The 23,341-nt window shown below is 36.3% G+C and overlaps 1 protein-coding gene across 1 annotated transcript; it reads left to right on the forward strand.

The window, feature by feature from the left end:
* The first annotated feature begins 444 nt into the window (after positions 1-444).
* gnrhr1 (gonadotropin releasing hormone receptor 1) lies at positions 445-12,286 on the forward strand. The gene is made up of 4 exons (XM_017454021.3): positions 445-1,126; positions 6,547-7,075; positions 10,283-10,490; positions 10,568-12,286. The coding sequence occupies exons 2-4, from the start codon at positions 6,548-6,550 to the stop codon at positions 10,981-10,983; spliced, it is 1,152 nt and encodes a 383-aa protein (XP_017309510.1). The 5' UTR covers positions 445-1,126; position 6,547; the 3' UTR covers positions 10,984-12,286.
* The last annotated feature ends 11,055 nt before the right edge of the window (positions 12,287-23,341 follow it).

The following is a 23,341-nucleotide window of genomic DNA, read 5'->3' on the forward strand; positions in this document are numbered from 1 at the left end:
AGGAAACCCCTGAAACACATGCAACGGGAGAACATGCAATCTCCACACACACACGGCAGAGGCGGGATTTGAACCATCAACCCCAGAGGTGCGAGGCAAATGTGATAAGCACTTAGTCACTTAATGATGTCACTTACTCAATATTAATGTTTATAGAATTGTTGTAACTAGCCAGACTGCAGTTATATTGAATATTGGCTGTGATTTGATAGTGCTGATATTCAGTATAACCGCACTCATGCTAGTGCGAGATCGCTTAAGTAACTAGCCATCCTTATCTGATATAAAGTGCTCATTACAGAGAACTGAGTGTTTTGTTGGTATGCAATTTTCTCATGTGATTGCCACGAAAAAAGTTTTTTGCTGATTAGGTGTTTTTATTTTATTTTATTTTTTTTTTAGAAAATCTTTATTTTTTGACAGTTATTGTCACATCCCACAGTACAGCACACCTTTCATAAATATTATCGGGGGTTTCCTTTCACAAACAGCTACAACTCACCCCGTTTTCCCCTAAGTGGTTGAGACGCTACTAAAAGGCTGCACGCTATCGTCCTGAGTAGTAAGCTATGTCAGAGTAGCACGCCATGTCTAGTACACACCATTTAGCAAGTCAGTATGCGGTAGTGGACGTGGCTTGTGTCTATGAGCAGGGAAGCGTTTTTTCCCTCGCTTCATACTGCACCACTAGAACCTATACTGCCCACTGCACAATATGTTGGCCATGGTGTAGTATGAATGGCTTGCTTTCCATGTGGATGTCGATTCCAGGCTGAGAAGCTGAAAGCACACACACACTGACGCACACACACTGACACACACACATACTGATGCGCGCAGACACACAGACACACACACACTGACACACTGACACACACACACACACACACACACACAGCCCACCTGCTCATCACACACCCAGAGCTGATGAAGCGATAACATCAACACAGCAGTGTACAGAACATGGGCTTTTCTGAAGGGGATTTCCAGGACTTGTTAAAAACATGTGACCCACTTCTTCCTAGTCGATTAACCGAGATTTCCTCTGGATACTTCATATCGAGTAACAGCATCTTGGGGAAAGTGGGCATCCTGCGGATTAATCTCTAGCATCAGCCACCCTCAGGTATGTTTCAGGATTTTACAGAACACTTCTGTGCTTTCCACTATAACAGTCAGGCTATAAAGTATTATTAAGATGCATAACTGTTGGTGTGGCTCAAGTTTTGATATTCCAATGAAATAACCAGCATCTATAGATTTCCTTTAATCAGACTGTAGATTTTCTTATGCTAATTGAATTAGTCTGACAGTTAATGACCTGTACTCTATTTTCAATGTACATGTAAATGTAAAAACTATCACATTCATGTCTAATTATGTAAATTAATAATGCTTCTCACAATAAGATCTGTGCCTTAAAGCTTCATTTTAATACCTTTTTGTTTTCCTGAAAAGAGGAAACTCAGATAAATCCGCCACCCATCGTCAGATTAGCAGTGGTTATTTTATAAACTGGATTGTCAAGATTTTATATATATTTTATTACATAAAATTTTAAATATCAGTTTTATGTTCAGAACTTTGATTACCTGTACACTCCCACAAGAAAAGGGTACTAAATTGTACCTTGCTGAGGTGGTACCATTATCCTTTACACCTTTAACGTGTATCTTTCACCTTCAGGCATGGATATCTTATAGTATACCTTTAAAAATTAATGAAGGTACCTTTTAGAGTAAACGTTTAAAGCTACACTACATGCACATTTCTAGGTAAAAGATGCATATTAAATGTACAAAAGGTATATGTTTGAAGGAACCACCCCAAAGACAAAGAATGATACAGATTATTTTTCTGAGAGTTTGCTTGTGCTATATTCTTGAGGTCTAAATTCCTGGTAAACTAACAAGAAAGGATTGAGTGTGTATTTTATTATTTTTATTAATCACAGATATACTAATCTTTAACATGGATAGAGTTGGTATTATACATTGGGTATAAAAATTTTAAATAAACATGTTATATAGTTAAATGGCAAGTAAGGTTAAAATCCAAGTGAAATTAGTGATAATGAGTATCCTTTGTACTGTATGTAGTACAGTATGTCATTTTTAAAAAGGATGAGGAAGACATGATAAATGTTCATGATTTGTGGCATCCTACATAACATCTGCTGCTTTGGCTGCCAAAGTGCTCCCCAATGATATGTATTAGCTGCTCCAGTTTTCCCTAAATGTCAGCAGAAATCTGCACAGATGTCTTGTATGTTCCAAAGCCTCCAAGAATGGCTAAAAAGTATTATAAGTTAACTTAAGATTTAAAACACTCTCTTACAGGAAACCATCCTTTTGATGATCCAGAGCTGTTGCAATCTGTATTAGATACGTTCCTGCATATTTTAAAAGAGAAATGTTCTGGCTGTTAGGCTTGTTGTAAACAGATGAAAAAATAAATTATACGACCCTTTGCAGAAAATTACAAGAAAATCAGCTTTATCAAAAGGGATTTGAGCAGCAAGTAACATATGAGATGGCAGTAAGAGGTTGTTGTTTGCTAGATATTTAAGGAATAAAATATGAGAGGCTTGCTTTTATAGGAAAATAGTTAACAGCAGAGAGATTGATCATACGTTTATTCATTTATAGTATGTTTTTATTGGTTTATATTATGTAAATGCTGTTGAACATCTGCAAAACTTTAGTTATAGCAACAATAAAGAGTTGCTCCTTCATTAGCCTATCTTTTTGGTCTCACTTGGACTGAATAAGATAAAAAAACAAAAGCAACAAAGCCCACTATAATAAGACTTTCCCATGCCGGAAAGCCTAAAATTACAGTTTTACCTCCTGACTGTTACAAAGTGCTGATATTGCAGTCTCCTTCCCAAAATACTAAACATCTCCTGACACCATGTCAATCAACTTCACCATATCAATACACACTTAAAAAACATGTATTTGGAGCATCCACCATTTACGTTTCTGTGTAAGCTGTTACTGCAGAACCAATAATGTATTAGAACAAGTACATTAATATAACTCTTGCAGCTGGAAGTAGTCTCTGAGACAATCAGAATTGAGCATTCGACAGCTCTGTGGAAAAAATGGATTCACACACACACACACACACACACACACACACACACACACACACACACATAATATATATATATATATATATATATAATATATATGTGTATGTATATGTATATATGTGTGTGTGTGTGTGTATATATATATATATATATTGATCAGCCATAACATTAAAACCACTGACAGGTGAATTAAATACCATTGATTGTCTTGTTACAGTGGCCCCGGTCAAGGGGTAGGATATATTAGGCAGCAAGTGAACAGTCAGTTCTCAAAGTTGATGTGTTAGAACCCCTTCATGGCAACAGTATTCCCCTAATGGCCTCTTTCAGCAGGATAATGTCCTGCCACACAGCAAAAATTGGTTTGAAACATGACAAAGAGTGTTGACTTGGCCTCCAAATTCCCCAGATCTCAATCCAATCAAGCATCTGTGGGATGTGCTGGACAAACAAGTCTGATCCATGGAGGCCCCATTTCACAATTTATGGGACTTGAAGGATCTGCTACTAACGTCTTGGTGCCAGATACCGCAGCACACCTTCAGAGGTCTTGTGGAGTCCATGCCTTGATGAGTCAGCTGTTTTGGCGGCACAAGGGGGACCTACACAATATTAGGCAAGTGGTTTTAATGTCATGGCTGATTGGTGTGTGTGTGTGTGTGTGTTTATAGGGACCAATGTGTATGTGTCTATAGCACCAACAAAAGTTTTTTGAAAGGACAATAGATAGGAGGAACTTATTATATCCCAAAAATAGAATACGTCCAGAGGTCACACATGAGAAGGAGGGAATATCAATATTGCTGATGCAAATATACTTGGTGCTCATTAGTGATGTTCCTCTGAGCACCAGTCACTTTCACCAAGCTGGCACACACCCACACACAACCATGTATATTGAGAGTGCCTTTTTCCTGTCCCTTTAGAGGCTCAGACAGTTATTCAGATAATATGGCTTGGCAATGAGATGGCAACAGCTCAAACTGAATATTGTGTCTGGAGCTGTTGAATTGTCACCTTGTCAAATCAGCCTGGGAAAGGCTGAATATTCACTGCTGGCATGCCTGAGCTTCAAATCTCAGAGCATACACCTGCACAAGTACTGATTTGTTAGCCAAAAATAAAACCCAGCAACAATCGGTAAAATTCAGTCTCCATTACCATCTGGTATGCTTTGTATGCCCATTTGGTCTTGGAGGTTATTTACAACCCCAATACCAAAATAGTTGGGACACTGTAAAATGTATATAAATGTAAATAAAAACAGAATGCAATGATTTGCAAATCTCATAAACCCATATGTTATTTACAATAGAACATAGAAAACATATCAAATGTTCAAACTGAGGAAATGTACCATTTTAAGAAAAAAAATAAGGTAATTTTGAATTTCATGGCTGTAACATGTCTCAAAAAAATTTGGGACGGGGCAACAAAAGGCTGGAAATGTAAGTGTTACTAAAAAGAAATTTGCAAAAAAAATGGATTCTGTTTTTATTGACAGTTATTTACATTTTACATAGTGTTTCAACTTTTTTGGAATTGGGGTTGTATGAATGCACTAACTGACTGAAAATCCTCATTGAGATTTCACACTGATCATCAAGCCAAGATGTATGATAAGAAGGAAAATGGAAACAGTTGTGGAAAGTGCTGGAATACCATCCAAACAAAATCTTCATGGTGTGTGCATTACTTTTTAATCCTCATATACAGTGATGTGTTTGGACTGCAGCACAGCTCATGTAGCTCATAAGTGATATGTGTGGAACTATTAACTATTTATGGAACTATTAACTATTAGCCCAAAATAAGGTGGACAGCCTTAGCAATGCCATTATATGTAGATGTACAATAATGTATAACACCCACTGTTTATGATGCTGCAGGAAAAAAAGGCCACTGTGGAACTATTAAGTCATCTATTCTTGAATGGAGGAAATTAAATTTTGAGAGTCAGAGCTTTAGCAATGTTAATAATAGCTGTTAAGAGTCCCCAGGATGTTGTTTAATCTTAGACAGTGACTAGGGGGTACAAAAGGACATGTCAAAATGAAAACATACACTACTGGCAACTAGTATTATACATAAAAAAAAAAACATAGCAAGTTCTTTTATCCACAACTAAACCTTATATGGGAATATTCCAGGAAAGATCATTTACAATTGCCCTCTAGGAAATATACATACGTTTCTTAGCCTATTCCGATAACCGTTTTTAAAGTATAATAAACTGTTTTTAAAGTATAATAAAAAATAAATAGCCTTTATCGGCCTATACGTAGATGTACAATACATCGGTGCATCTCTAATATATGTGTATATATGTAAAGAAACATCCCTTTTCCAGGAGGTCTTTATTGGAGAGGGTTAAACGATGTTTTTCATGCTTGTTCAATTAACCATACTATTGCATATGCACCTGTGGAACAGTCCTTAAGTCACTAACAATTTACGGGTGTTAGGCAATTAAGATCAAAGTTATAATAATTAAGGACACTAAAGAGACCTAGAGGCTATATATATATATATATATATATATATATATATATATACACACTGTAGTCACACACTCAATGACAAATTCAGATGTCATCCAAATTAAAGGAAAAAAAACAGTGGCTCTCTTATGCTTTTGATGGAATTTATCTGACATGTTATAGATCCATTTGTCCTGTTAAAAAACACAGCACTACAATCAGTACAAAGTTCCTCTGACTTATCACTTTTATCGCATGATGAAACATTTATATCCTAATGCGAGTGGTCTCTACCAGGACGAATCTCCCATCCACAGGACATGAGGGTTCACCGAATGGTTTGATGAGTATAAAAATGTTGTATCTCATATGTTATGACCATCACAGTCACCCCATCTCAACCCAGTTGAACACCTTTGAGAGATTTTGCATTGACATGTTAGGTAGCGCTCTCCATCATTATCATCAAAACACACATTTTGATAATATCTATTGGATGAATGGCATTCAATCCTCCAGTACAGTTCCAGAGACTTTTAAAATCTATGTTAAGGATCACTGAAGTTGTTCTAGTGGTCTAACATCTTACCTGGTGACTGTATTTAATCATAGAGCAGTGCAAACATTCCACAGATGCCCAAATAATATTTCATAGACACACAGCAATGGAGTAGAATGGACAAAAGGCAGAAAGAAAGAAGTCTGGCCCACATATATGAAGTATGATTCACATAAAGGTAGCTATGAATAAATTTCCATATTGTGTTGCACTGCCATCAAATAATAATGTTCTCACAGCATAGTTTTCTTTCGGTATCATTCAACATACCGACCTATTAACTTGTAAAATCTGTAACATTGACTATACAGTTTGCTGTTTTGAGGAGGAAAATATACATCACTACATAGTTCATCCAGGAGTTAAAACTGATGGACAGGTTTGTCTTGTTATTTTTAATTTATTTCCAGCATGACAGGAAACACAACACTGCTTTCCAGCCCCACAAATGTCTTGGACAACTCTTCTGTGTGGAATGTCTCTGTTCCACCACCCCTGCCTGACTGGGAGACCCCGACCTTCACCACAGCTGCTCGGTTCCGTGTTGTGGCCACCCTGGTACTCTTTGTATTTGCAGCGGCCAGTAACCTGTCTGTGCTGCTCAGTGTGACGCGGGGTCGAGGCAGGCGCTTGGCCTCACACTTGCGCCCACTCATCGCAAGCCTGGCCTCGGCAGACCTCGTCATGACTTTTGTGGTGATGCCACTGGATGCAGTGTGGAATGTGACGGTGCAGTGGTATGCTGGGGATGCCATGTGTAAGCTCATGTGCTTCCTGAAGCTGTTTGCCATGCACTCGGCTGCGTTCATCCTAGTGGTGGTGAGCCTGGACCGACACCACGCCATCTTGCACCCACTGGACACACTGGACGCAGGACGCAGGAATAGGAGGATGCTGTTGACTGCATGGATACTCAGCCTACTCCTTGCTTCCCCACAGGTCAGTGCAGCTTTGCTTTACATGCCTGTGTCTGAATTGAAATCTGAAATCAAGACATTATAAATTGTTCCCCCTTAGTATAGATTCATTTTATGAACATAACCCAATCATCAAATATTAGGCTCATTATTCAAATGTGTGCAATACCTTTATTACTGAGTTTTTCACTGACTGAACACATTAGGTCAAAGCTGACATTATTTATAGACTGACTTGTTTTTGAGCTTAGATGATATATATATATATATATATATATATATATATATATATATATATATATATATATAAAATGACTAATTAAAAATATAATAACTTTTATAATAATGGACTGTGATTTCCACTACTGTAACAAAAAATAAATAAATCATAGACTGGATTTGCTTCACACTTCACAGAGCCCTCCCAGCCTTAATAGGCCACACTTTAAGAACCATTGACTTAAACATGCCTTATTATTCAGTTATTCGAAATAAAGTATGTATATTCAGTAAATACTATACATTATTCCATAAGGAAAGTTATGTTGTTAGTGTACAAGTGTACCTGTACAAGTGTGCCTATTGGTAATATGAATTTAAGAGGATCAATCAAGACTGACAGACTGAGACAGAAGACTGGCCAATATGATTGAAGCTCAATGTGTTTGAAGAGTACTGAAATTATGGCCATGGATCTCAAAGTGGTCCCAGCTTAAGAAATTATTAATATTTTTTTTAATACCTTGATGGTGGTGGAGATTGCTGCCACTACTGTCAAAGTTAGTATAGTTAATATTTCATAGTTATAAACCTATATAATTCACCACTTAAATTTAATGGGACCTATATTTGAACTGAATAAAGCATAATATCTTAAAACAGTTGTCATGAATTGAACTGCAGTTGTAATAAAACTAGGAAAAATCATGCTAATACAACACAAAATGTTTTAATTTATGTAATCAAATTTCCTGTCATAGCATACTAAATGCTTAAATGCATCTCAGGTCCTTTTATTTTTTGTAAATGAATAAATGTTATAGTATTAATATTATTTAGTATTACAGTATTAAATACTGCTTTATATAATTTACAGTATTTTATAGAATAATTTTTTTGTGAAGAAAATTTAGAGTAATTTTAGCTGAATTGGCTATGTTAAATTGCCCCTTATGTGTGAATGAATGAATGTGTGTATGTGTGTGTGTGTGTGTGTGTGCGTGTGTGTGCATGGTGTCCAATGATGGATTGGCATCCCGTTGAGGATGTATTTCCATCTTCCGTCCAGTGTTCTGCATCTGCCGTGACCCTGACCAGGATAAAGTTCTCACTGAAAGTGAATAAATGAATGAATAAAGTCATTTTCTGTTCTTTGTCCTGGCAGTGCAGACTCAGAAGTCCATGATCTACGTCTTTGCTCTTTACAATGTTATTTCTGACAAAAATCTGCCATGACTTTTTTCAGCAACAACATTGTAAAGAGCAAAGACAAACCATTAGCTTCAAACCATTAGGTCCTTTTCAGAAAGGTCTTGAATATCCCATTGATTCTAGCACATAAACTCCCAACAGATGATGAAGCAGGTCTCTATATAGTTACTCCTAACAAAGATGTGTGTCTGTACATGTGACTTTTTCTAATTTAATCACACAGACAGAATGATAAAAATCATATGCCAGATGTTTTTATTGTAAATGAAAAGTTCAGGTTGGTATTTATTCTAGAAGTTGCACTATATTGTTAGTTTATTCAAAATTTTTATAATTCATTCATTTCAGAGGACTGGAGTTGACTGAACAAATGAACATAATAAAATTATCATGTTAGGTGGTTAATTGAAAATCCTTTTCAGGCAATGAAAGTCTGAAGTCTGCGATCCACAAACATCGCCAGATGCTTCCCTGGTGATGATCTATTGAGCCTGTAATGCACCCAATTTTCAGTTGCTGCTTGCTTTAAGGGCTTTTTGCCAAGCTGCCAGAGCAGGCCAGGCATGATGCAGCTTTTAATTTGACAGTTAATCATACCATTATCTTTGCTTTACCCTGTTGTAACTGCCTGCCAGCCTATGTGCTTGCACATTCTCAGGAATTAGTGCCTGTTTTTCAAGTCTGTGTTTGAAACCTGTGTTTTTCAAATCTGGCTCTATTTATGTGTCATTAACTCTAGCTAAATTTTGACGACACTAACTAACACGAGCTACCAAGCTAGTGATAACACTGCATTATTTACAAAGTAGACAAAGTAGAGAGATGATGTATCTCAGTCAGCTGATCCTGTGACACTATGCCCCAGGAAACACAGGAAAAACAAACACTGTGTGAATTCTGGCTCTGGCAGTTGCTCAGCCATAGCTACATCCTTGAGTTGACTAGAACTGATTTTTTCAGTCATGCAGTTATTAATTTTGCTTGTGCATGTTGGTGATATTTTCTAACTAATTTATTTGTTTCCCAAAATATAAAAAAGCTAGTAGCCTAATTTAAACAACTACAATCCTGACCAGGCAGTTACTAAGGATGAATGAATGAACAGTGTAAATACATGTAAATGAACTTGGTCTTATCTTTTCTTGTCTTTTCTTGTCTTGTCTTATCTGACCGTATACTCACACCACCTATCTATGCCTGTTTAAACACATTATCTGTTCATTCTGAATAATGTATTCATATTTGTTTACATCCCTAGTATAAAGGATGAATGGATGTATTGAGCCATAGATGAGAGTTTGTCCCTTAGCTTGCTACTACAACATTATCCTTAGCTAACTTGTTATAGGTATTTTGCTATAGCTCACGTGCATGTGCCTGGGAAATTTTGCTGGTTTAGTTAATATTAGTCAAATTTAGTTTGTTAGTTTTAAATTGAACTGAAAGATTTGCTCATTTTGACTGTCTTTGCTAGCTAATAAAAATGTGCAGCTTATGTGTAATTCAAGAGGTTTTCTTCGGTGAATAAACACTATATGCAGCAGCAATGCTGTAGTAGCTCCATCTGTTGTTTGATAGCATATGACTGTATGTTTGACTCTAGGAATTATGTAATGACAGTAAACCTGGCTTGTCCCATGATAAGTGCGTTAAAAGATGCTCCAGATGTCTGCCAGGGTTCATTTTTTGCTTAATATGCACAGTAATAAGTGGTAGAAGTAAACATGGAGTGGTATTTTAACACAATGTTTCTATTCAACTCTATTTAGTAATAATTTCTCATTTATGTCTCTGACAGTTGTTCATTTTCCGGGCAATTAAGGCCAAGGGAGTTGACTTTGTCCAGTGTGCTACACATGGAAGCTTCCAGCACCACTGGCAGGAGACGGCATATAACATGTTCCACTTTGTCACACTGTATGTGTTTCCTCTGCTTGTCATGAGCTTGTGCTATACACGTATCCTGGTTGAAATCAACCGCCAGATGCATAGAAGCAAGGACAAAGGTGAGTGACTCTCCTGATATGGTCATGTAATTGACATGCCCTAAGGTGTACTAACATAACTGCATATGTCTCTCCAGCAGGAGAGCCTTGTCTGAGACGCAGTGGAACGGATATGATCCCCAAAGCCCGCATGAAGACCTTAAAAATGACCATTATTATTGTTGCCTCTTTTGTCATTTGCTGGACACCGTATTACCTCCTTGGAATCTGGTACTGGTTCCAGCCACAGATGCTGCAAGTAATCCCTGATTATGTTCATCATGTCTTCTTTGTTTTTGGAAACCTCAACACATGCTGCGATCCAGTCATATATGGTTTCTTTACACCATCATTCCGTGCCGACTTGTCCAGATCTTTCTTTTGGAGGAACCAAAATGCTTCAGCCAAATCTCTGGCGCAGTTCTCTGGCCATAGGAGAGAAGTCAGTGGGGAAGCAGAGTCAGACTTGGGCAGTGGTGACCAACCCAGTGGACAACAAGCACAAATGATTTGAACTCAGTAATGTGCTAAGAGTATGTGTGATTGTGGAAAGATGAAATGTGCTGATTAAATGTGGTATTAATCATGTTTTTACGTCTGTCTTATCTGCCAGTCTGTAGATGTTCCATGTGCTCTAGAATTCTCTAATCATGAAACAACATGAGTGTATTACTCTGATGTCGAAATACAGTCCAACCCTGAAATACCCAAGTAGTAACTGTAACTGAATCTCTATACAGGCCAGTTTATACAGTCCCCTCTGAAAGTATTGGATCAACAAGGCCAATTCTACTGTTTTCAATGACCCAAAACACACTGCCAACACAACAAAGGACTTCATCAGGGGGAAAATGTGGAAAGTTTTAGACTGGCCAAGTCAATCACCAGACCTTAAAACAGTTGAGCAGCATTTCACCAGTTTGGTGATGTCCGTGGGTCACCGATGCAGTTACTGCAAGCAAGCAATATGTAAACAAATATTAAGTGTTATTTACTTTAATTTACTTTAAGAGTACCTGTTCCTATACTTTTGCTCACCTAAAAATTGCGTGGTCTGCCACCAAATGTGCCATATTTTAAGTTTTTAACACATCTCGATGTAAATATCAGGAAATGAAAGCCTATTCATCTTTTGATCTCAAAATCCAAATGTCTTCAATGTATAGCGAAAACAATAGAATTGGCCTTGCTGTTCCAATACTTTCGGACGGGACTGCATGTAATCAGACACTGACACAAATTAGGTTGTCTTGAATCTGTAATCAGTAACACTGGGTTTGACATGAATCACTGGCATGTTAATTTGCAAACTGTCACCATTAATTATATGTACACGCATACCGGTTGTGCTTGGTAGGAGCTCTAGCTCTTACATACACAGTACATCTGTTTAGAGGATGCTATTAAAGGACAGTTGATTTCCACAACCAGCTACAATTGAGTGCAACATTAACTTATGTTTGGTAGGCTGAAGCAAGAATGCAAACAACCTGGTAAATTATGAAAGAACACAGTAGGGGATGACCAAAGAACAGCTTTGATTGTGATGAAAAAGTGTTCAACAACACTCTCAAGGATATACAGTAGCAATATATCTTTCACAGATTACTACAAAAGGATGAATACATGAACATGCATATTTATATTATTTATATTATTGGGTGTGTGAATGTGTGTGATTGTGCCCTGTGATGGATTGGCACTCCATCCAGGGTGTCCCCCGCCTTGTGCCACATGCCCCCTTGGATAGGCTCCAGGTTCCCCGTGACCCAGTAAGGATAAGCGGTACAGAAAATGCATGGATGGATGGATGGGATTATACATTTATATTATTTTATATTATTATATTATATATAATAGTAATATATACTAATATATATATTATAGTATACTTTTTCAGAGGTTTGCATGTTCTCCCCATGTTTGTGTGGGTTTCCTCTGGGGGCATCACACAGATGGGAAAGTGTCCATGATGTACACGTGTTTGTCTCACTAAAAAATCCATGCATACTATGTAAACCCCATTTTAATGCAAAATGATTGTTTTGACCTTGATTATATAAGTGCTTTTTGTAGGGCTTGTGGTCACACAATTTGCGTTTGATCAGACTGACTAAATGACTAAAGGATTTGTAGATGTTGCTGACCCTTTAGTCTAGGTATTTACTGTAAGAAAGGATGTAGGAGAGAAGAAAATGTACAGACCAATTATCTTCGATTACAAAAAAAAAAGCATGTCTTAATTTTTGAATGAAAAGAAATGTGTCAAGCTGTAAGAATGGGAAGGCCTGGTTACTGATTGCTATTAAGTAAAAAAAAAAAAAAAAAAAAAAAAGATACATGTTAGACTGTACCAAGTTCAAGTTCTCCAGAGTGAGAAAAGGGAAACTGGAGAGAGAAAAAAACTGCTTATTATTCAGAAGCTTATTTGTGATACATGATGGTTTGCTGCGAGCGAACTTGGCTCAATTTATTACCGATGTGGCAGCAACAGATTCCCCGACCTGAGCCTTCTGATCATGTGTTTCATTTACTGATGACAACAAGCAAACTATTTCTGAAAAAAAGCTTGAAAGAATTCTCCTGAAACAAAAAACTATATATTAAATCGTCTGCCTTTTCCATGGTTAGTCAGTCATGTTAAATTCAATAGAATCAAACTCTGACCAATTTGAATAATAGGAAATAGTCAAATCCCTTGGAGTAAATTGGATAATAGATGTACGTGCGGATAAATGGACACCTGAGGACCAAAAGCTAATGAGTTGCTTGGTAACATGCTGTTTTAATCATTAAAAAAAAATTGTCTTTACATTCTGATAGCGATCATTAAAATAGATACTCTGATCATGATGTCTCTTTGTCTGTCCTTAGTTTGGTCATTTCAAAATATCACACCTATATTAACCAAGCAGGATAGTTTTCTGCATGGAGAGAGTGCCCCTAGCTCATCAATTATTTAGCACAGGCAAGAGCATTTTATACAAGAGTAGGCTATAAATGAAACAAAGCACTAGATAGATGAAGGAGATACGCCTAGGATTACAGCAAAGTTACTTATACTTTATTCCTAATGGAAGTAGTGGCAGAGTAAACAGTGGAAGACAATGGCTTATAGAAAACAGCCTGAGAAAATAAATATTGCAGCAGAAAAGATAGCACCCAATAAAAAAGGGATTGAGCATTTGTGTGTGCTTTATTTATTTATTTATTTATTTATTTAGGGCTGAACTGATTTAAGAGAAGGGCTTTTCTTCTGCTTGACAGGCACACTTTACTTGGTATGTGCTGGTGGTATACTGTAAAAAATTATATCTTAGCAAGTAAATAAAACTTTATTAGATATATATATGATCTACAACCCCAATTCCAAAAAAAGTTGGGACAGAATGGAAAATGCAGAAAACAAACAAACAAAAAGAGTCATCTGAAAACCCAATTCACCAGATTGGCGAGCCTCAACCCACCCTCGCTCTTGAATGACTAGGCCTTTTTTGGAGACTTCTTATATACTCTGATTAAACGACTGTCTCACCGGTTTCACATCACCTTATTTCAACTTGTCACATCGCTATTAGTCCTAAATTGCCACTTTCCCAAATTTTTTGGAATGTGTTGCATGCATCAATTTCAAAATAAACATTTATCTTCAAAAAACTATGCAGTTGATTAGATAAAAGATCAAATACCTTGTCTTTATACAGGTTTTTTTTTGTTTAAATGCAAGTAAAAGTACATTTACAAATCACTCCTCTTTGTTTTTATTAGCATTTTCCATACTGTCCCAACTTTTTCGCTATTGTGGTTGCAATCAAATATATGATTATTAAGCCAATCTTTGAAATCGTCTTGTTCTCTTGACAGATTTTTTTTGCTTATTTTAAGCATTTATTATTGAAAAAAAAAATGTATTTCTGAAAAGAAGCTAAATTATCTGCCAATAGAAAAGAACATTTTAAAGCTTGAAATGAGTAAATATTTCTAGAAATAGGCTTAATTGTCTTATAATCTGTTCTATAATCATCTCAAAATGAGAAACACTGCATTAGACAACTTTGCATTTATTCATGATATCTTCACCAGCTAAGATATAACTTATAATATATGTATGTATAAGTTATGCTCTCAAGCTATAATATTTTACCGTATACAACATAGTTAACTAAAAAAAGATAACACTTCAGTGCACTGCATGTATAATGTCCTCCACTAAAATTGGCACCCTTGGTAAATATGATCTTTTGTTCAAAAAAACAAAACAAAAAAACATTCTCTGCTCTCATGGATCAAACAATTGCAAACAAAACACAGGTTTATCAAAAAAAAAAAACAACAACCCCACTTTGTAACAAATAAGTGTGCAACAATTGTTGCCACCCCTATGAATTCATATGAGAAAAATATAACGTTACAATACACATAGACAATAAAACTACAATTGACATGCAATTACGCCCAGTTCTGTTCTGTATAAACAGAAGAACATACACACCATACTCAAACATACACGTGTGTGTGTGTGTGTGTGTGTGTGTGTGTGTGTGTGTGTGTGTGTGTGTGTGTCTTTAGAGAGAAGTTTGGATGGAAAATGTGGGACTGATTGGAGCTGGATGGTGGACTCCTTCAATGACAGAAATGACCAAAATTGCCAATACTGCTTTTAGTAATATAAGATTTTATGGCCCTATTTTGGAACAGTATTTATGCTACATCCTCTGTCAATTTTGCAAACTGACATATTAATGCTTGAATTGTCATTATACAGTATTTGTAATTCTTTTTTCTGTTAATTTTGCATGAAATGTGGTAATGGTATCCATTGCCAGTGTCATTGTGGTGTAAATTTACAACTTAATATTAATGTGATTGCCTGTAAGACCTTCAGGGCAATTTGACCATATACTGCAGGTAATTAAACTATTGACAGATACATAAAAAAGACCTATGAATTTTTACTCTATTGGAAAATCCATATAAGGTCTTATATGAAAAATATACCCTCGATCAATGACGCAGACGGTCTTTAGAGTAAATTGGTTTGCGTGTACCCATTACTGCCGATCTAACCATAATAAATCTACTCTAATCTTTTCTAATAATGAAACATCTGTGCTTTTTCAGTGTGCTAACATATATGACTTTTTTACTTGTGAATTTGAACACACATGCAGTGAATGTACTCTGTGCTTACAGACCTGACAGGATGAACTGCAATCTAATTGTTTTAGCACACCAGCAGGGCCATCCTTATCTCTGAGCAGATTCAACATTACTGTTACTGACAAAGACAGAAGCACGCACACACGCACACACGCACGCACACACGCACACACACACACACACACACACACACACACACACACACACACACGAGTTGTCATACATCTCCAGTGGAACCGGATGTGATGGTAATACATAATCACTGCTTGTTGTCTCCCTGCTTTAACAGAATATCGGTGGCTAATTCATTCATATAAGCATTTCCAATGTAGCTGTGTTAAAGTGAAGGTAAATGAAATGAAATTTGCTGACACTCCGGTCCATCCACACTCACACACTTTTAACATGACTTTAATGAAAACACAAATGAAAAACATTTGAAATACTCAATTACAAACCAACTAAAAACAACACTTCTGGAGAACAGGGAAAGCATTTATAAGCTAAAGTGCTAACCAAAATGTCTTTCATTTAGCAGTAAATGGTGTTAAATCTGGGTCTTATGTCAGGCCATAGCTAATGAAGAATGGTTTTTATGATGGGTGAGATGTATGACCAATGGTATAAGACCAACTGCACAGATAAAATAGGATAATATTGTACACCAGTAGTGGGCAACAAACACAACCGACATTCTTTAAGTGAAATTCTTTAATCTCTTTAAGTGTGACCCAGCTTCCCTGAAATAAACGTACAATACACAAAATATACAGTGTTGGTAGGGATTAGTTAGCTACAAGCAGCAATGTTACTAGCTTAAATGCATTTTAGTAGTGTGGCAGTAGCAAAGCTAATTTCAAAATAATGGGGATTTTCCAATAACAAGGTGTAGCATGAAAATACTACACCGCCTTCTCCTTTTCACATATCCAGATCAGCAGTATTTTTGAATGAAACAAACGCAGTGTGCAAAATAATTGTGTCCATTTGGTAGCAAATGCAAAATTTCTGATTAGCATAGAAGGCACCACAGCTACAGACGACACATCTTCTAAAGACTATTGCTGGTTTGTAACCTATGCAAACCAGAAATTAAAATACTGTCAACATCCAAAATGCTGAGGACCGACTAAAGGGCACCTAGCTTTTTGTTACCAAGCTGGCTAAGGTGACAGAGAAGGATAGCTGACTTCAGGTATGGTTTAGTTTAATAGCTAGTGTCTGCTATATGATATAACAAGCAATGATAAACATTATTATTCATATTGCCACTAAGCCATAAAAAAAGCGATTTAATTTAATGTTATATAGAATACTGTATGTCCATTAATGTTAAATAGTTAGGTTGACATTTCCTGACAAGAACTGAACCAAGAGTAGTGAATGAGCTCTCTGTTTTTGATTATTGTTGTTTTAGAGTTAAATGATGTCAAATGCTTCTTACAAAGAGTAGATAATTATTAGAAAGGCCAAACCTGTCCTGTATGAATTATATACTACATTTAATTTTTTTTTCAATAAAGTAGTTGCCCAATAAAATTAAAATATCACAGTTGATTTTGTTTGACAAAATAGCTTCAGTCCAATTTGTAGTGTAGCTAGCTACTTGAAGCATATTTTTATTTAAAGAATAGTTTAGCTGTAGCGTAGCTATTTTAAATCATGAATAGCTTGTAGCTTTATAAGCTACAAGACAGGCTCTTTAAGGCTACAATTATACTAATGCAGGGACTTTCTAACCTGCACTCGTTTCCGTCTCTTCAGTTTATTCCATTTTTCTTCAACTACCTTGAGAATAAACGACCCTGGGTCACTGTTGCCACCTTGTAGAAGAACTAAATATTGCACAAGAATGAAATGCGCATGTGCGACCTGCGTGTACAGTACGCGCGTACTCTGCTGATGATGAAATTTGCGTCCCGTGTCCTGTACGCTGTTCCTACCTACGCGTAAACAGTGAAGCAGACTTTCTGCTTTACACCTACACTTTTGAATCTGCAGACTCTATCAGAATTATGACCTTCTCCTTAACTTACTGTTCACTCTGAATCCATAATAATCTCTTTTGGCCACACAATTAACTCTTGACCTTTAAAGAAAAGCTTTATTAAACACTAACTTCCATAGAGAAGACTGAAGCTACAGCTAACAGGGGTTCCACATACAGATGGCAAATTAAAGTAACAATCAGCACTGGGCCACCATGTGTCTACAAGTTTCTGAAACTGTACTGCAAGAATGAAAGCCGTTCTTCAAATAGATATTCCATCACCTGGTGACTTGATGAAGATGGTAGATAGCACTGTCTAACACATCAGTCCAGATCTGGTGCAAAGGCCACAGCATATGAGTTACGTTATTCTCATTCTCACGGAAAAATTCAGCAGGCCCTCGTGCCCCGTGGATCCTGGAAGAGAGCAACCCTGTCAAGATAGAACTGATTCATCATATAATAAATGTTAAGTTATGATAATTTTGTATTGATTTGCCGTGACCTTTTCCTCTATGGCAATATGCTTACTGATTTCAGATTCAAGAATCTGCCAAGACACCACTGCAGGTATTACTCATATTAATAATTCATTTACTTGCTGAAACTCATGTCTGCTGCATCTTGTGATGCATTTACTGTTTATTTTCTGATGAAGGCAAGATTGAGATTAAATTCCTGCTGTGACAGTCCACATCCTGAAAATTCCAGCTCTAATGCTCAGAATTGTGCATGGAACAGAAAAAAATATTCCCAATTCTTAAAAATCTTAAAAACAGAACATTCCAATTTCCAACATAAAATATTTTATATTCTAAAGTGCTAAATAAATTATTTCATATTTCTGCCTGTGGCCATATAATGATTTCTGCATCAACCTGTACTTAAAATAATAGAAAATATACAATGAGCAAAGTGAAAACAGATTTTATTTAAACACAAATTGTTTCCAGCCCATCAGTGTCTAGTGGGAGATGAATCATCAGTGAGAAGACCTTGCAGGAACAATTTTCACTCTCGGGGGAACAAAAGCAGTGCACAGCTGCCATTTTTAGCACTGTGGAACAACATTTAGCAAAGCCTGACATAGATAACAACACTTTTCAAGGAATGCTCTCGATCTATTGCATCTGTATTAATAACTGATAATAATCTATATCACCACTGCTGAGAATTTCAGTGCCTTTTGCACTCTTAGCTATAAAATCCTAAGGAAGAGACATGAGAGAAAGGTCTTAATAAAACTACTATTTTGTAGTTTTAGTTTTACTTTCTAAGAGTGAAGCAATACAGGAAACCGTAGATCCCATGTGCAATCAGAGCTAAACTCGTAATGCATCACCACAAATTCTATGATTTGAAAAAGCAGCTTTCTTAAAGTCCTTCAAAAAAATATTTATGAACATTTATTGACTTCCCCAACAACTGCTTTTAGACATCCATAGACATCCATAAGTGAGCTTTAAGTGGCTACAGGATTGTTTGCCATAATCATCCATCTTTTACACATGTTAGATAGACATGAGGTTGAAAAAATGATGGAGCAATCTTTTAAAAATCACTTGCTTATTATTCTAGAGTTGAAATAACATTTCATTTGACTCTCTATAACCTGCCCTTTCAAACTGTGTTTTTAATAGTATACAATAATTATTCTGTAATATAATATATGATAAATAATAAAATGTAATATAATTATTAATATGTGACTGGGTTAAAGTAAACCAGGCAGTAAATTTGACCCAGAACTAGCTTCTTTCACAGACAGAGGCAATTTGACTTGGCGGATGATCAGCAACAAATCGTTTCCTTTAGCCCTTCAGCAAACACATGAAATTATATCATTTATTCACCACCTGCTTCAAACAAAACTCTTTAAAACCATTTTTTTTTAAAGATGGGATGCTATGACCTTTTTTAAACCCAGTGGCCATATTTTGCTTGGAAAAGCTTATTTTTATTGTGATGTTAAAAAATGTATTCCTCCTCTGTATACAGGAAAGTACAGAATACCTCCAGTATCTCCATAAGCGTGACACAGAAAGAGTGGGAAGAAAGATGACTTATGACTGTGAACATTGGCAAGCTGTTGACGTGATGTACAGAAAGATTTTTGTAGGCTCTTGGCTGTCATATCTCTCATCCCATCACTGTTTTATGTACCTTTTTTTGCACACACTTGGCCTCATTGATCAATTTTCTAGTAAATTTGTCTGTAAATGTTTTCATAGAAACAAAAACAATTTCTCCAGAAGTTTGTAGTAACTCATGGCCAGTTACATGATTTGAAGCCTTGATCAGTCAAGGGTTACATTAGTGAGTAAATTTAACAAGATTTTCATGAATACCAAATTTCTTGTGTAAATTTGATATTTTCTGACTTGATAAATAAGGTCTTTGACCAAGCTTATGTAACTTAGAAACAGGAGTAATTATCTAAATATTGACTGTGGAGTTAGAGTTGATGGAAAATGCAAGAGATACTAGAGTATGTGATCATATTTATTAGCATCGATTTATTTATTTTTACAGTATTTTTACTGCTCCAGGCAGCAGTTTGAAGAAAAGGTTTTAGACAGTAGCTTAAAGATGTTCTATAAGATGGCTACAGTCTCTATTGTACTTTAGTTCTCACCTCCATTTCCTCCAAGGATTATTACTGAGACCGTACTGAAAACTGAGGCTCCTCTGATGTGTAAGGAGAACTAAATACAGGCTCAGCAATTGTTCAGAAATATAACTGTTCAGGTTAGGAATGTATCAAGCAGCTTGAGTTGCTCGTATAATGCCAAGAGCACTATTAAGGGTGCCAATCTAGAAAGTCTGTAGAGATGCCACAAGATCAGCAGCATTAAAATAGACCACTGTAAGACCACGCTCCAAAAAATGCCAAGTGAAGGCTATAAAGAGGAAATGTAACTTTAGAGTTTTCATGTTCTTGGTCAATCTGTTCTGTTTCATCTTCTTTAGTGTCAGTCTGACTCAATGAGGATTGAGCCCATTTGAAAAGAACTGTTGCCTTTCATTTCTTTCTGCGAAAGAAGCAGACTTTTTATTTTATTTTACCACCTTCAGCAGCAGCAGTGTGACAAAATGAAATCAACTACATTTGTAAAGTCTCTCACATACACACCTGCTTGGGTTTTTCAAGGAACTATGACAAATACAAAAAGAATCTCAACTTTTCTGTCCTTAATGACGATGATGGTACAAAGACGTTTATTAGGCATCTGTGATGTCTAATTGCATAGGTCCAACACATTACCTATTCTTTTGAAAAATCACTCTTCTTGTAGCTTATTACCTCACATGCACCACAATCTGCACTGCCACTGCTGTGTCCTTTCCCAGGTCAAAATCTCAGAGATAACATGACATTTAGACATTAGCCAGATTCAGTTTTTGGGCTCAGGTGCATCCTGCTCATCTGGCAGTGAGAAATCTTTAGAGATTGGCACAGCGTGTTTGCTTGGAGTATAATTAGCCAACACTTTGTTTTTTCCCCCCTTTTTAATCGTTAGAAATAGAAATAGTATCCTGTCATCCAGCATCCTACTTGAATTATTTTATAATTAACAGCCTTTGTGTAAATGCCTAAATGTGTAGCATGTATGTTGCTCACTGCTCTTGTATTGTGCTGAATGTCCTTCTAACCTTACTATTAGATTAGTTGCAGTATTAAATTCTCTAAATGAACAATGCAAGCTTTTATTTTCTGTAAGCACTCCGTCATTCTGCTCTATCTGGAATAAGCACAATTTACCTAATGGAAAGAAAGTCAAGGACAAGGTCATTGGTAGTCACAGTTTCTTAGATAGTCATCCATTCAATCCATTTTGCTTATTGTAACTTATTGAGCGTCATATAGATAATCAGATATAAAATCACTAAAGCAAGAAGTTTTAAAAGTTTACAGGGAACAAATCTCAGGGGACACACATATTTAGAGGAGGAGTGTTGATTATATGACAGCTATCATCTTGCCATCCTTCTGTACAGTTTCTACAGTTTCTGTATATCCTTCTCTTCTCTAATATTGTTGAACAGCCTGTTGATCAGCCTCACATTTATCAGCCTCACGTTTAACAACAGTAACACCTATAATGTCACCAGGCTCGATCATCTCATTTTTTTCTGACTGCATCAGTTTAAAGAGAAATACCTATTATGCTTTAGAAAGAGCAAATAGATCTCCTCTTCTAACACCAATGAAAGAAAAATACCTGTAAAAACATGCTATAAAAAGCAATATGTGATATCTTCTTTAAAAAAAAAAATAATACACACACATTTTGAGTAATATTAGAGGAATTTTTCAAATAGAAAAGTCCACTTAAAAGTATTTAAATGATGCAAGTCCATGAAACAGAGTCAGCTTAACAACAGAGCAACATGGTTCATTATTCATTTATTGGCACTATATATTTCATATATTTCCATTGATATTTTAAATTTTTTTAGTACACCTGGGTGACTAGAAACAGGAAATTGCTCAACCATGACTTCCTGTTTCACAGGGGTATAAATATGAACACACAGGCCAAATTCCCTTAGTCATTCATAACAATGGGTAACACCAATGAATATGGCTGTGATGTGCGGCAAAAAGGATGTTGAGCTTCACAGAATGAGAAGTAGCTATAAGAAAATAGCACAAGCATTAAAAATGCCCATTTCCACCATCAGGGCAATAAGTAAGAAATTCCAGTCAACTGGAAATGTGATGAATAAACCTGGAAGAGGACGGGCATCTAAATTGTCTCAACACACTGTGAAGAGGATGGTTCGAGTTTTTTTTTTTTTTTACAGCATGCGGTTTGTACAAATGTGCAACATATGAGGGTTTTGGTTGTCAGTTTTAGTTTGCTGCAATTCAATTCTAGTTAAAATGTCAGGCAATTAAAATGAATAGCTGGTCATAGCTGACAGTATTGTCACAAGCTGTATTAATGTTTCCTACCTAACTGTGAAAGACTACAACATTCATCTCCAAGTAATCTGAATCCAGACTGGGTGTCAGAGCACACCAACAGGAAGATTTCATACTAGTAATTCTGTGCTTCTGTACAGGAAGAGAAGGAAGACTGACACATCTCTTCAGACCTCCATCAGGTAAACAGATAGCATTGGGTTTATTCATTATTATTTTAATGCAATTAAATATCCATTAGCCTTTCTGACACAGAAATCTGAGTGCATCATTGGTATTATTGTTTATGCCTTATTAGCATGTGCATGGTTGCGAGCTTAATTAGGAAGCTTGGATTTACTCATTTAGGAATCTCTTAATTAGGAAGCTTGCATTCATTTGAAACCTCGATAAACATGATAAACATTTTTCTATAGAAAGTGTAAACCTCCATATATAACTGTACTGAGAATCCTATATATTAGACCTAATGCATTTGGAAACTAGTAGTGGTGTCCATTAATTCAGCTTAATAAGCATCTTTGTGCCTCAGCTCTCATTTCCCTCCAGGTCGAGTCTTACTGTAGGAGGATCTAATGCAGGGGGAATTTTATTTCTCATTAGCAGACAATGTATATATCAGAATATATGTGTTCTGCGGTGACTAATAGGAGTTGTACATGGCTCCACTGGAACCAAACAGCCTGAACACCGCTTTTAATGAAGAGAGATACTGGCAGATGTGTAGTCATACAGAGAGGTTTATGTCTGCATGAGCTTGTTATGATGCAAAACAATGCAGTTTATGGCAGT

This window comes from Ictalurus punctatus, chromosome 24, assembly GCF_001660625.3.
Source record: "Ictalurus punctatus breed USDA103 chromosome 24, Coco_2.0, whole genome shotgun sequence".
Lineage (NCBI taxonomy): Eukaryota > Metazoa > Chordata > Actinopteri > Siluriformes > Ictaluridae > Ictalurus > Ictalurus punctatus.

Excerpts from the sequence above, each read along its gene's own strand:
- gnrhr1 (XM_017454021.3), top strand. The coding sequence starts at position 6,548 with ATGACAGGAAACACAACACTGCTTTCCAGCCCCACAAATGTCTTGGAC. Across the intron at positions 7,076-10,282 it reads TACTCCTTGCTTCCCCACAG|TTGTTCATTTTCCGGGCAAT; the intron begins GTCAGTGCAGCT and ends TGTCTCTGACAG. Across the intron at positions 10,491-10,567 it reads GCATAGAAGCAAGGACAAAG|CAGGAGAGCCTTGTCTGAGA; the intron begins GTGAGTGACTCT and ends ATGTCTCTCCAG.